The sequence below is a fragment of the Chelonoidis abingdonii genome, chromosome 8 (assembly GCF_003597395.2).
Source record: "Chelonoidis abingdonii isolate Lonesome George chromosome 8, CheloAbing_2.0, whole genome shotgun sequence".
NCBI lineage: Eukaryota > Metazoa > Chordata > Testudines > Testudinidae > Chelonoidis > Chelonoidis abingdonii.
This window is the reverse complement of record NC_133776.1, coordinates 5,522,672-5,537,708: the sequence shown is the minus strand read 5'-3', so window position 1 is coordinate 5,537,708 and position 15,037 is coordinate 5,522,672. Positions and strand designations below refer to the sequence as shown.

Below are 15,037 nucleotides of genomic sequence, written 5' to 3'. Positions count from 1 at the left end.
TGGGGACCAGGGAGGCCAAAGTTTTCCAGGCCTACTCGGCAGGCGCTGGGATCCTCGCAGGCATCTAGGCTCCTAACTTCAAACATAATTGATGGGAGTTTGAGGTTGTGGGCCAGCATCCTCCCTCTCCAAACTCTGCTCTCGCCTTGTGGGATTGTGGGCCACAGCGGTGATACATAACTGTGATGAGGGGGCACATGACCGTCCCCCACCCATCACCTCTAGAACGTTTGGGGGGGAGCGGCGACGGCAGGCGGCTCGGGCAACCCCGCGTGCACGGCAAGGCTCGGGGAGGGCGTGGCGTCTCTGCCCCCAACGACTGGCACCGTAGATGCTGTTGCTAAATGGAAGGCAGGGTGAGCCCCGCAGCAGAGCGAGGCTCGGGGTGGGGGTGCCATCTCCACCCCCAACGGCTGGCACTGTAGACGCTGTTGCTAAATGGAAGGCAGGGTGAGCCCCGCACAGGGCGAGGGGAGCGGGTTCCCTGGGCACAGCCCCTGCCATCGGAGTGGGAGGGAGAGCAGCCTCTGGGCTGGGACTAGGCCCAGGGTGTTCACCCCAGGACCGTCTGCAAAGCAGCAGTGGGATGTGCTAGGACGCCAGCAGCAGGCAGGGGCAGCGGGTATCACTGGCCCCTAACCTAGGTTGTGGCCCCACCCATGCTCAGCACCCCCTCCCCTGAAGCCAGCTAGGGGCTGGGGCAGCCATGGGCAGCTGGGGCCACTGCTTGGGCCAGCAGCTGTGGTGGCTCAGGCTGGTGGGAGCAGGGCCAGGGATGACCCGGGCTGGCCGGTGGGGATTGGACCAGCTGGGGTGGGTCAGGCCAGCTGGCACAACTGAGGCGGGCAGGCTGGAGAGGTTGGGGTCGGCCGGCGTGGCTGGGCCAGCCAGCCAGGGCTCCTCCAGTCGCAAGGGGGTGGGAGAGTCTCCAGCCATGGGGGTGAGGGGATGAGGGGGCTCAGGGGCGGGACCTCAGGTGGAAAAGGCGGGGCTATCAGGTTCACCCACCACCTCCCAGCAGGGAAGGAGAAGCAGTCCCATGTAGCGGGGTGAGGCAAAGTCTGCAGTGGCCCCTCTGCATTAGCTGCTTTGGGACATTTAGCTGTTGCAACAGGGAAGGTAGAAATCCGGTTGGGCACGTGACCCCCAGCCCCTGGCCCCCAGCGTTGCCTCAGTGTCTCAAACTCCCCCACATCTTTTGATTCCCAGGCCCCGACCCCACTCCACAGGGACCAGTTCGCTCCTGGGGGAACCAGCCTGACAGGCCCAGTGAATCAAGGTGAAGGCTTGTGCGTTGTTCTCCAGCGTCTGAGGATCCACCACCCGCCCCTTCCTGGGTGCGTCTCCTGACAGCCCTGTTCCAAGGGCAGCCTGGTTAACACACAATAGTCATGCATCGTCCCTGGCAGCTCCAAGCCCATCCCCACGGGCCAATAGGCCGGGCCAGGCCCCAACTCGGAGCTCGGCTCTGGTGCAATTCAGAGCGAAGCCCAGCCTAGGTGCTGGTTGGTTCCTGCACCCCACACTGCAAAACTGCCCTGGGGTGGTGGCCAAACCTCGGTGCGAGAGACCAGGACGTGTCCCTGGTAGAAGATTTCACTGAGACTTTGCTCAGCACCCAGGGAGGGGAAGCCAGAGGCCAGCTGGGAGCCCAGGGCGGTGGTGGTGGCAGGAAGGTTAATTGTGATTCCATCGGTAGGACTGGACGTGAGAGATGGAAATGACCCACTTGCTGCTCTGGTTTGTCTCCAGGGGCCTGGGCAGGGCTGTTCCCTGGCCCATTTGCTGCCAATTCATCCAGTCTAGTCTTAAATGCCCCAAGCACAGGGCCACTCCGGGGGAACTATTCACTCTCTGGACACTTTCCCATGTTTTCTCTTTCTTAATTCCACTCCAGGGCAGCGAGTGCACCCCCCTCAGGTCTCCAATTAATCCCCTACGCCCAGAGCTGCTGCTCAGCCTGTTTCAGCAAATTCTGCTCCTTTCGGTTTCCCTTCTCGGTTGTTCCCCCTTGACTCCCCCCTTTGCCCCCTGCTCTTTGCTGAACTCTTTCCATTTTGCCCAGCCCCACAGATCAGGGCCCAGCCCCACAGAGCAGGCCCATAGGGGCTCACCGCTGCAAAGCCCAGAGCTGAACTGGCCTGGTGCACAGCCACATCCCACGGCAAACTCCTGTCTGCTTTGACCTCAACTTATCACCCCCAGGGCTCTCTGAACGACTGAGCAGGGGGGCTGGAGTTCACCCCACAAAACACACGCATGTCCATGCACACACTGCATTAACTTCGCTTTCTCCACGCCGGAAAGCCGTCCCCTCCCTGCTGCGGATGCAAAGTCCCCCAATCCCGGCTGGTTAGTGCTGGCGGGCCTCAGGTCAATAACCTGGCAGCTGATAGCCGGGGCAGTTCAAACCGGTTGACTGAGATTCATGGTAACCCTTGAATGTGATCTGCTAGTTGGAGCATCTGTGTCCCCAGACAAGCTGCAGCTGGTTACCTACAGGGGACGCGTCGTGACCGCTGATCTGTCCCCCATCTCCCCGAGGGAGACGAGTTACAACTGTACGAGGCCCGTGAGCGCTGACCTTTGGGACTCTGCCCCTGCCTCGCAAACGCTGCTGGAGCCTTTCGCCAGCGAGCAGCAGAAGCCCGCCAGATCTCCGGGGAAAGGGGCAGAATGGAGTCCTCGGCAGAGCTCTTACCAGACCCCAGGTAGGGGACGTTGAGGCTGTGGCCAGAGCAGCTCCTTGCTGGCTTAGTCGGCAGCTGTCTGGTTGTGCACTGGCTTGGGGCGGCGGGGGGGCTGAAGACTGTGTGAAGGATGAGGGTGAATACTCCCCCCTCCAAAGCCCTCAGGAAATGTCCAGACACTGGGGCAATCTGCTCCCTGCCAAGTGTCATTTTTTATAAGCCAGGGGCAGGTCCCGTCTGTCACAGGGCTGAGTTCCCAGGGATGCAGGACGTGTCACCCTGCTCCTCCATGGGGGGTGTCCCCCAGGAGATCTCCTTCCAGCACAGCTCTGGGGTGGTTAGTGCTGGTCACCTCCTACCACGACAACAGGTCCCCCCAGAAATGCCTAGCCCAGGCCCCAAGAGTGAAGGGTGATTAGTCATTGGGGGACCTGCTCCAGGGGAACTGGGCTGAGACCTGCCATGCTCATTTCACAGGGGTCACTGCACGGCCGCTAGCCCCTGTGCTGCCCCTGGTCGGTTGCTGTTGCCCCAGTTGGGGGTGGGGGGGCTATGGATCAGGGCTGCCCATCGAGTGCTTTCCACCCAGGGAGGCCAGCAGCGCTCCCAGTGGCCATGGGGCTTAGGGGCCAAACTGCATGATTAGTGCTCGCGTGGCTGGGCGAGCTTGGCCGAAGGCCCGTTGCAGATGGGCAGATCTTACGGCGGCCAGTGCAAGCTGCTGGCCGAGATGAGCCGCGGTCCCTTCGCACTCCTCGGATCCCTCCCCAGCGCAGCGCGGAGCTAACCGGGGGCCTGTTTTTCCTGCAGGATCCCACCTGAGCTGATCGAGCTGCTGATTAAGAATTTTAGCATCCCCCTGGCCTGTGTCTCCCAACCGCCCACCTCACTGAAGCTGCTGTACCGTACGTGGGGGTTGTTGCCCCATGGGTGTGGGTGGGGCGGGGGCAGCAGGAATTAGACTGAGCCGGCACTGAATATTGGCTGTGTCGCAGAACCGCCCCGCCCTCCAGCCTTCCAGCTCCTGGGTCTCAGCCCCTGTGCTGGGCAGAGGGAAAGGGCTCCTGACTGTGGGGCTGAGGGAGAGAGTGGGGAGGTGGGGAGGGGCAGTGACCCAACCCAGAGGACGGGGGAGAAAAGGCAGAGGGAAAGCTGGCCAACCACTCACTCACTCTCCCTGGGGCGTGTTCACATCTCATGCTAGGGGGCTCAAGCCTGGATTTCCAAGGCCACGCAAAGGGGGGCTCTTGCACTGCATGGGAGAAATGGCCATGAGGCCTCTCTCATCCCCTCCCTCCCCTGCAGAGCTGGATCCCATCGAGCTCTCCATCCAGGGCCTCATGACCTTCCTGACGCTGGTGTCGGTTGCCATCTTCCTCGAAGAAGCCACCTACTTGTCACAGAAGATCCGCTGCTTGGTCAAGATGAAAACCCTCATCTGGAGCAGCTCAGCCCCCACGGTGAACCCCAGCCTTCGCTGTGCGGGAGGGGATGGTAACAGGACTCTGGCAGGGCTTCGCAGCCATGCTATGGGTTCCTCCTGTGCTGATGGACAGCGCAGGCCAGGAGCGAGCGCTGGAGCTTTAACACTGCTGCGGGGGATGGGGACTATGCTGGGTTGGTTAATTATACCCACATTAGAGAGTGGAACCAGAGTTCGGGGCACTGTAAATATCCCAGGGGGTCTGGGATCATGACCGGGCTCTGAGCTCCCCCAAGCTGCGGGGGTGATGAGATGCCGAGACCCCTCTAGAGCCAGGGACCAAGTGCAAAATCCAGCTCCACAGACAGAGGTGAAAGTAAGCTGGTACGGTCCGGTACAGCGTACCAGCAAGAGCCAGTACACCGTGCTGGACCACATCAACTTCCACGGTGGGGATTGAAAGGGCTCTGGGCTGCCTACGGCTGTCTGGTGGCTGGGCTGGGGCCGGGATTGAAAGGGCTCAGAGCTCCCCGCCGCTGCGGGCAGCCCAGAGCCCTTTCAATCCCAGCCGCGTTCTGGTGGCTGGGCTGGGGCCGGGATTGAAAGGGCTCAGAGCTCCCCGCTGCTGCGGGCAGCCCAGAGCCCTTTGAATCCTGGCCACGGCTCTGGGGGCGGGGCTGGGGCCAGGATTTAAAGGATTCTGGGCTTCCCTCAGCGGCAGGAGCTCTGGGCCCTTTAAATCCCGGCCCCAGCCCCGCAAAGCTCGGGGTTCCCTGCGGTGGCTGGAGCCCCAAGCCTTTTAATTTGCCCCTGAGCCCCAGGGTCTCCCAGCCACCTCTGCAGCTGGGAGCCCCTGGTTGATTTAAAGGCTCCAAGCTCCCAGCCACAGCTGGTTCCACAAAGCCTTTAAATCTTGAGAGGCCACGCCTCTTCTGGATGAGGCCACGCCCCCTCAGGACTCCCGCAGTACCAGTAAGTCCTGTAAGTTACTTTCATCCCTGTCCACAGAGCTTGGATTGTAAACAGTCCAGCCTGTGGAGCTCCAGAGTTCTGCTGTGGGCCCATCTCTGCCATCTGCTCACCCACCTACCCCAGGGCCTGCAGGGGAACCAGTCTGGAGCATGCCCGGCTACCTCCTGTTCATGCTGGGCCTGCCCCACTTCTTCTCCAGATGGTCTCTGTGTTCTGCTGCTTTGGGCTCTGGATACCACGCTCCATGATGGTGGTGGAGATGGCTATTGGCATGTGAGTATTGCTAACACCCTGCCCCGCTGTAGCCCTGGGGAGCTCGAACTGATCCGCTGCTCCTCGCCTAGCCAGAGGCAGATTAAGATTTATTAGGGTCCTGGGCACAAAGAACATTTGCCCCCCATGAAAACACAGATATATCAAACTGCATTAACACGACAACTCCATGCAGTGTTTACACACGGCATTACTAATGAAGCAAATCCTATCCCAGTTCCTTGCCTATATAAACTGCTCAATTTTTCCACATAGAAAATGAATCTAGCTAGAAATTATCCATACCATCTCTCTGCTAACCTGGACAACCCTGGTGTTACAAGACTCAGTTGGTCACAGACCAACAAACGGTTCTTTCATCTCCCCCAATTTTCTTAAAGGCAAGTATTATGCATTTTCCCCACCTATTAATCGTGTTATCATGCAGTTTTTCTACTGTCTGAAAGACAACAGGCACCATTCCAGAAAGTAACTTAATTAAAAGAAATAATCCAAACCTGAGGTAAAATTACTCAGAACTGTAATATTATGTAATAATAACTGTAAGTTATTATTCAGAACTGTAAGTTTCAGCCAATGGCGAGAACTCCTTTAAAGCAAAGTTTGCAACTGATCACTTAAGCTATGAAGAAATGCTGAAAGAATGTGATTGGTGCCACGGCGCCTCATGGCTTTCTGCCAAAGGCAGTTCAGGTCAAATGATGAGCAAGGTGACATTTTACCAATTAGCTGAAATAGTTAGTCCTAAAACTTAATCAGAAACTAGCGTGTACGTATACATAAATCACACTTTGAAGAATAGGCCAGGTTCTGATTAGCCAGAGCACACAACAGCATGTTCGGTCATCACAAAGCCAATGAGACTATAGTTTGTCCAATAATCCCACAGAGAGAGAATATTCATCGCTCCCTTCTCCTAATGCCTCATCATCGGTGTAACCGAAGGAAATAAGTCTCTGGAACTGAAGGGCCTCACAAGATACATTTCTCCCATTTCTGTAACCTGCTGGGTTTGTCCTTTATGTTTTATGGCCCAGCCTGGCTTGGCTTTGGCATTCCCATAACAACAGATGGCCATTAGCCTAGGACAGCCGTTGAGTCCACTGGCCACCTTTGTGAAGTAGATTTGGGTGGGCCACCATTCATTTGTGAAGTGCATAATTGAGTGAGTTGGAGCTGGAATCTGGGGCCCAGTGTAAACAGAGCCACATCAGTTCATGCTGGGTGAGGGGAAAACACAAGAACGTAAACAGCACTAGGTCTTTCATCCACTGCCGAAGTGAAAGAACTGAACTATGGAAGGCCTCACATCAACTGAGCAGGGGGTGAATAAGGCCCTATCACAATGAACACGGTAAGAACCTGCACTAAGATCCCAAGGCAGCAAACCATGTGCATGGGGAGGTGGGATCCACAAAGGTCTCAGATGGGGGTGAACAGGGCTATATCATGACATCTTAGGATAGGGGCAGCTAAAGGTCTCGAAACCATGGATGGAGGCATGAAAAACCCACACAAAGCCTCCATCTCACCATGTATTTTGCAATCGCCAAAAGACAGGAAAAAGCTGGAAGAGGAGGAGAGAGGACAGGTCATGCCTGGAGGGAGAGAAGTGATTGAATATTGAGGAGATCCAAGAAAGAGGCCATGGGTGTGCGCGCGCAGGGGAGGGCTGGAGGTTTCCATATTTCCCCCATTGAGCAGGACAGCAGAGAACCCCCCCTTGGCTCCCCATGTGCTTGTGGGGCTACATTTCCCTGGGGGCTCACTGGTGGGTTGAAGGGATTTCACCAGCTCCCCTGGCTGCAGGGAGCTCCCTCTCCCAGCAGGCCCCCACCCCTCTTACCACCTATGTTCTCCCAGTCGCTGATGTGCTGCAGGTTGCAGCCTGTGTCCTTGGGCTCAGGGCAGTAGGGCTCCAGCCGGGACTGGAGGAGACACAGCAGGAGGCAGTGTTCCCCGTCTCCCTTCGGTCTTTGCCGCCTAGCCCCGGCTGCCCAGCCAGACGCAGGAGCCTCCCGCCGGCTGATCCCCCTCACTGGCTCATCCAAAAAGCCTTGCCCCAAGCACATCCAGCCTGGCCAGTAGAGCAGAGGATGTAGCAGCTAAATCCTGCTGCCCAAGCCTCATGAGATTTTTCCAGGAGTCACCAAATTGGCCAGGGCCCCTGGGCACCCGTGTGTTAATCTGCCCCTGCGGCTCGCAGGATGGTGTGGCCCAGTGCGGAGCAAAGGACTCTGTGCCCTGGCATGTGCACCTCCCCGGGCTGAATTCTCTCTCTGCCTCTGCCGCCGGCAGGTACTTCAGCATATGCTTCTACCTGCTCATGCTGATCATGGTGGAAGGCTTCGGCGGGAAGGAAGCCTTGCTCAAAGCACTGAGGGACACGCCCATAGTGATCAGCACAGGCCCCTGCTGCTGCTGCTGTCCCTGCTGTCCGCGCATCACCATGACCAAGTAAGGCTGCCGGCCATGGGCATCGATGGGAGCTGTGGGGCAGGGGGCTATGGGGCACTATACAGGGACAGCAGTGGCTGGGAGGAATGCTGGTTCCTTAGCCCCGCCCTTTACGAGAAGTCAGATATTGGGCAGTGCAGCTTCACCCAAGACATGCATTGACTTCTATAACTCCCTCTGATGGTATCTGGTCAGATGCCACGGGAGCAGCTGAGCTCTGCTTGCGCAGCACCCCGTGGAGGGAAGGGGCGACAGTTGGCTTCTCTCCACTTATGGGCTCCTGGGACCACTGGTTTGACCCTGGTGCAATCTAGAGTGCCCCAAGGCTGCTCCGCAGGGCACGCAGGGAATTAGCCACAGCGGTGCATAGCCAGATTGCTGGGGCTGCCTGGCTATGCCCCCTTCTGCCCGACTCACCCCCTGCTCAAGCTGACACAAACGGAGGTGGCAGCTCTCTGTCAGCCCGGAACCCCCTTACAGCAGGGGTATCCCCGGGGTCAGAGCCAGCCAACATACAGCACCCTTGGGCCACTGAACAATCCTAGACACCTCAACTGATTGACAGATGCCACTGTGCCCATCTAGTCCGACCCCCTGTATAACACAGGCCAGAGACCTGCCCCCAACCCCCCCCCAATTTGGGCAAAAGCACCAGGCTCATGGGGGCACTCCAGTGCTGGCACTTGTAAAATCTAGGTTGGGTGTTTTCCTAAAAGATCCGCTGGGGAAAGCTCCCTGTGCTATACGGGAGGTCAGACCAGTGGTTCTCAACCCGCAGCCCAGTCAGCGCACAGCTGGGGCTCGTGCGACATCCTCAGGGCCGCACAGGTAGTCGATATAGTGCGCAGCTGTGCCCCTCGTAACCCATCGAGAGCTGCATCCGCAGCCCGCAATGAGAACCACTGGCCTAGATGCTCACAATAGGCTCTTGTGGCCTTGGCATCTACGACTGTAGACATTGCTCCAAAATGGTTACTTTCTCTCACCCTTAAAAAGGGGCACCTTTTTCCCAGGCTGAATGTTTCTAGCTCTGCCTGGCAGCCATGGGGTGGTGGTAGACTTCTCTCCGCCAGCCTGAGCAGCCCATTATCCAATATTTGTTCCCCATGTAGAGCCATAGAGACCAGTATGGGGGTTGTTAAACGTACCGGCCTTCTGAGCCACATACGACATCTTCAGAAGCTCGAGAGCTGGGGCCCGTCTGCCGGAGCTCCTGCCCCATGGGAGGTGCCTGACGGGGCTTGGGACTTCGGCCCTGCTTCTGCTGAAGGCCCAAGTCCCGGCAGGTGTGCCCCACAGGGCTCAAGCCCTGAGACCCCCCTCCCTGCTGGGCAGAAGCCCCTTCCCCTCCACCATGCTGCAAGGCTCTACTCCCCTCTCCCAGTCTGGTAGGTGGAGAATGGGGGGGTTGCCCCTCCTGTTTGGGAGGAGCCCCCCCATAAACATCTGCATCATCCTCCCTCATATCTCTGTTGCCCTGAGACCTACAACAAGCTTGACCAGTGAGGCTGCTGGTGAGCTGAGCCAGTCTTGGCTAATTGTTTCCTTCTACTCCACGGTCTGTCTGGATCCAGCTGTCGTCTCGTCTTATGCGGAACCGGTCAGCGCTCCAGGGCTGGGGCCTGTCTTTTTGTTGGCATTTGTCCAGCACCTCGCACCATGGGGGCAGGGTCTATGACCAGGGCTCCCAAGTGCTCCCACAAGCCAAGCGAAAGACGCAGGACATCAGCCCCACAAGGCCAGGTCTCTGCTCCTAAGAGTTTGCTGGCCGATATGCGTGGCCAGCGGCAGGGAAGGGCTGTACCAGAAATCCCCGTGACTTGCACGAGGCAGCTTTGGTCTCTGGCTTGCAGGGCATTTACAGTCCATTCTGCAGGCCCAGCCATGCTGAAGGGCAAAGCAAGGTGGCAAGTGGTGGAAGGCTGGGTAAAAAGCAGACTCCTGTCTCGGGCTCGGTCACTGACATCTCACTCTGTTGCCATTATAGGAGAAATCTTAAACTCTTTCTTCTGGGCACTTTCCAATTCACCTTCTTCAAGACAGCCTGTGTCTTCGTTGGGCTGGTCCTGGCTGCAGATGGAAACTACAATCCGGATGATGTAAGTCATAACCCTTCACCCAACAAAGGCAGAGGGGTTAGGTACTGAGGGGTTAGTCCCAGCAGTAGCAGGGGGACTGCTTCCCTGGCTGTGTGGTGGGAGGGGAACACCATAGCAACTTGTGAGGATGACACTGCTCTCCTCGGTGCCCATAGGTATCAGGGCAGGACCTCCATGCCCCACCCTAGACAATGCTCCGCTCTCCTATTCTGGCCTGGAAATCACAGCACTGCTTCCTTTTCTTCCGTCCCGCCCAGATCTCCGCTGAGAGCGTGGCCCTCTGGATCAACACCTGCCTCGGGTTCTCCACCATCTTTGCTCTGTGGGCCCTTGGGATCATGTTCCGCCAGGCCAGGGTGCATTTGGCAGAACAGAACATGGGGGCCAAGTTCATTTGTTTCCAGGTAACACTGCTCAGGGTGATTAGCGATCGTTAGCATTTTCCTGGCCATAAAGGGGCTTTCATTTGGTCTTTGCACCTGTAAACTGGGTTCTTCAAAACACCACTCGCCCCATATGTGCAGCGTACCATGTTCTGGCTGGCGGATACCCCTCACCCTAGAGCTGGCTGCCTTTCTATTCCTGCTGCCTTGAAACCACCTCATTCTTTCAAGGAGCATGAGGGGCTTCAGGTGTGGAATGTGCAACAGATCAGCTCAATGCCTAAAACCGACCCTGGTTTCCCACAAGTACCCCTGCCCTATGCAGTGAGTGAGCAGCAGGAGTACATAGGAGGGTGGATCCAGACAGATAAGGATTCCAGCACACGCTAGGATACCTGGCATTGAAACAGCAGACACGGAAGGGGAAAATTATTTTAAAATGGAGAAATTGATATAAAAATTCCTTTGAGTAAGCAGGAATTTGAAAGTTTAATTAAAAAAAAAGGGGGGGGGGCAGGGAAGGGCAAGAATTGTGGACCAAGGAAAAAGAGGAAGAAGATCTGCAAAAGTGAGGATACTGTGCTACTCCCAAGTTACAGCAGGATCAGTGAGGGGCTCATATTTAGACTTAACTGGTCACCGTAGTTTGAATATGTTATTGACTACACCAGTGGTCCCCAACCTTTTTTGCCTGGCGGGCGCCAGACAATGAGCCACGAGGACCGTGGCGGCGGCCGAGCATCTGCCGAAATTCCACCGACAAGCGGCAATGTTCATAAGCGTTGCCGCCAAAATACGTCCGACAAGCAGCATCATCCAGAAGTGTTGCCAAAATACCACCGAAAATCGGCGGCATTTCAGCGGCGACGCCTCTGGATGACACAGCTTGTCAGCAGCATGTTGGCGGATGCTTGTCCACTGGCCAGTACGCAGGCGCACTTAGATGCCCCCGCGGGCACCACATTGGGGACCCCCGGACTAGACACAAAGCTGGGCTGTGTAACCCCTGCAGGATTCCAGTTCATCACCTGATACGGGAATGCAGGGAGTATTCCCAGGAAAGAATTTAATTGCTTTAAGTATCAGGAAAGTGGGCTAACATTAAAAAATCTCTACTCCTGTTTTTAAGGCTAAAGAGCAGGGTAACAGTGTGGTGGCACGAACGGCTGAGGAATATGGCAGGTGGCGACAGACTCAGTGAATGAGTCTCCATCATAAAGCAGCAGCAAGGCTGCTCAGTGGACGTGTATTCAAAGGAGAGCTGGAGCTTGCTGCAGAGGCCTGGGGAGGCCAAGTGTATGGAAGAAAGTAACTAGCTGCTAGAATGAGGAAGTTATCAATAAAGAAGGGGGTAGGCCTTGGATACACCAACACAGCTCCTGTTAGGGCTCCCTCAGTTTGCAATCAGCTCTCTCATCCCCACTTCTTTTGGGTGCAGGTGCTCCTCATCCTGACTGCGCTTCAGCCCTCCATCCTGAGCATCCTGGCAAGCAGCGGCCAGATTGCCTGCGCCCCACCATTGTCCTCCAAGACGAGGTCACAGTGTGAGTAGCAAGAGGCTCCAGCCTGGCTTAATTTAAGGACGAAAACCGGCCAAGGATCAAAGTCAGCCTCTCTGTGGCACAGAGGGGCAGGAATATTTTCACAAATAATTTTGTTTCTTTTGAAAGAAAAGGGGAAGCTCCTTTTACTGCACTCCCTGAAGGAAAGTGTAACTGCCTTCTCTGCATCTCCACCAGGGCGGCGAGTTGTATGGACCCATGGTGCTGGGCTCCAGCAAATTCATGGGCCCAGCTCCACCAATGTTCAGGGCTGGGTCCCTCCCCCGGCCCTGCCTGCCTCCCCCAAGTGTCCCTGCCTGCCCAGGATAGCGAGCGGCTACCCCCTGCAGCTCTGCACTGCACTCCCTCACCGCTACTGGCTAAGGGAGCAGTGCCAGCATCTGGCTGACTGCTGCGCCTGTGGAGGGAGGAGGTGCAGCAGCATGGCAGCCTCCCTGCCCCCCCCGGCAGGCAACTCCGAGGGGGCTTGTCCTGTCTGGACCTCTGGAGTAGCAGCCTGGGGCTCAGGTGAGTGTTGTTCCAGGGCAGAGGGGGAACTCCTCCCCTCTTGAGCGCATTGCTGCCAGTGGGGAGAAGGCTGTGGGGAGTCACAGAATCATAGATTATTAGGGTTAGAAGGGACCTTAGGAGGTCATCTAGTCCAACCCCCTGCTCAAAGCAGGACCAAACCCCAACAGCCCCCTCAAGGATTGAACTCATAACCCTGGGTTTAGCAGGCCAATGCTCAAAACCACTGAGCTATAGGTACGCCCACAGCTTGAATACTGTGTACAGGTGTGGTCTCCTTATCTCAAAAAAGTTCTACTGGCATTAGAAAAAGTTCAGAAAAGGGCAACTAAAATGATTAGGGGTTTGGAACGGGTCCCATATGAGGAGAGATTAAAGAGGCTAGGACTCTTCAGCTTGGAAAAGAGGAGACTCGGGGGATATGATAGAGGTATATAAAAGCATGAGAGGTGTGGAGAAAGTGAATAAGGAAAAGAGATTTACTTGTTCCCATAATATAAGAACTAGGGGCAATGAAATTAATGGGCAGCAGGTTTAAAACAAATAAAAGGAAATTCTTCACACAGCACAGTCAACTTGTGGAACTCCTTACCTGAGGAGGTTGTGAAAGCTGGGACTATAACAGCGTTTAAAAGAGAACTGGATAAATTCATGGTGGTTAAGTCCATAAATGGCTATTAGCCAGGATGGCTAAGGAATGGTGTCCCTAGCCTCTGTTTGTCACAGGGTGGCAGGAGAGAGATCACTTGATCATAGTCTGTTAGGTTCACTCCCTCTGGGGCACCTGGCATTGGCCACTGTCAGCAGACAGATACTGGGCTAGATGGACCTTTGGTCTGACCCGGTACGGCCGTTTGTATGAATTAGACAAAGCTTGGCTACTGGAGTCCAATAGTGAATTAGAACTTTTTGCTTTGGAGGGTTATTGATCCAAGACTGCTGGGTTGTTTCCATAGTCAAAAGAGTATTAATAAAGTTGATAGTCTTAGTTAAATAATTTTTTCTTACAACAGTGATATTGTGCAGTATTGGGAAACTTAAAAGCTTACTTTGAGTCCATTATTTAAAATATATACATCAGCTTACAAGGCAGGTGTGTGTGTGGGTGGGGGGCAGGACTTGGACCCGTTCTGGGCACCACCAGAAACTATACAATCCTGCCACCACGGAGCTCCACTGCAGCAGAGACAGCTGTAATTTTCGAGGCCGTGAAGCAGCAGGAGACTAGGGGCATCTACATGTTTGCTCACCCATGAAAAACAGCCTGTGAAATTGTCAATCCAATGGCTGCTGTATTTTTGTTCCAGCCCTTCCTCCCGGGAACTTTCCAGGCCAGCTTGTCTTCAGCACTCTTGTAACAGCGAAATAGACCACACTGTGCGTGACGAGGCCCCTGCCTTGGTGAGGGACAAGGCAGAACTAGGCCTTACTCACTAGCTAGACACAGGCACTGTTCACTTGCATAGAAGTGAAATTCTGCTGCTCTAAAGAGCGAATTAATCCTTCGCCCAGAGGGAAATATCATCGGCCCCCATTCGGTAACTGCTGGGAGCTAGTGAATCCTGATTTCCCCTTACCCTCGTAACATACTTCTTTAAACAGCTGTACCGTTCTGGCTGGTGAGCGAATAGGGAAGAGCACTAATGAAAGACACGCCAACCAACCCCTCTTTCATGGTTTGTTTTCAGACATGAGCATGCAGTTGCTTATCCTGGAGACCTTCATCATCACGGTGGTGACTAGGATGTACTACAGAAAACAGGACGACAAGCCAGGATACCAACCTTTCTGCCCGCCAGATGGGGACACTGAAAGCAAAGCCTAGACAGGAAGGAGCGGTGACCGGAAAGGAGCTTCTGACAGCACAGAGCCATGGCTCAAGGAGTTCCTCCCACACTGCCAAAACACGTCCCCTCTGCAATGTCACACTGACAGAATATTTCCCTAGGTAGCTGTTTGAAGCTTCTTTTGGCAAGTGACATATCGGAGGGAAACACAATTTGCATCCAGATAGTAGATGGGTCTGAAATCCAAAGGATACGAACCAAAGTTTCTGTAAACCAGCTTCTTAGTGCATGGGCCTAATCTGTAAAGTGCCTAGCACCCCTCAGGTGCCGTATAAATACAGAATAAAAAAAAAAATAAAAATCAATCCATGCACTTAGACTGGGCTCATTGCTGTTGGAATGACTGCTGCTACTCCACTGCATTTCAACATCCTTTAGGAGGAGGAAAAGTGGGCACCAGAACTCTGCCTGCTCTGGTCTCCGAGAGCTGCGGGCTTGGCTACCACTTCCACTGGTTTAGACAAATGGGAATAGTCTAATACTGGAGTGAGTCTATGGACTTATGTAGTCAGGGGACATGTGAAAAACCAGGCCCCTTTATACAAACTAGTGGCCCCAGCTTTAATTATGGAAACATCAGTACCAGTCACAGCCACAATACCGCTCATCCAGAGGCCCCAACAGTCTTCACAAAGATGGGTATTAGTATTCCAGTTACACTATGGGGAAAGCAAACCCACAGATGGGCTAAGTGAGTTGTCTACGTTTCACAATGGTGGAACAGAGAACCCAGGCATCCTACCCCTAGAGAGGTCTATTTTCCACTGGAAGCTGCTGCCTCTTCTCTGACTGCAGATCAAGCATGGCACAGACTGCACGTCCCC

At 55.2% G+C, this 15,037-nt stretch overlaps 1 protein-coding gene across 1 annotated transcript; it reads left to right on the top strand.

Moving 5' to 3' along the window:
- Positions 1 to 2,676: 2,676 nt before the first annotated feature.
- SLC51A (solute carrier family 51 member A) lies at positions 2,677 to 14,713 on the top strand. The gene is made up of 9 exons (XM_032777296.2): positions 2,677 to 2,711; positions 3,501 to 3,595; positions 3,996 to 4,150; positions 5,285 to 5,358; positions 7,657 to 7,815; positions 9,803 to 9,914; positions 10,172 to 10,318; positions 11,736 to 11,841; positions 14,055 to 14,713. The coding sequence occupies exons 1-9, from the start codon at positions 2,677 to 2,679 to the stop codon at positions 14,189 to 14,191; spliced, it is 1,020 nt and encodes a 339-aa protein (XP_032633187.1). The 3' UTR covers positions 14,192 to 14,713.
- The last annotated feature ends 324 nt before the right edge of the window (positions 14,714 to 15,037 follow it).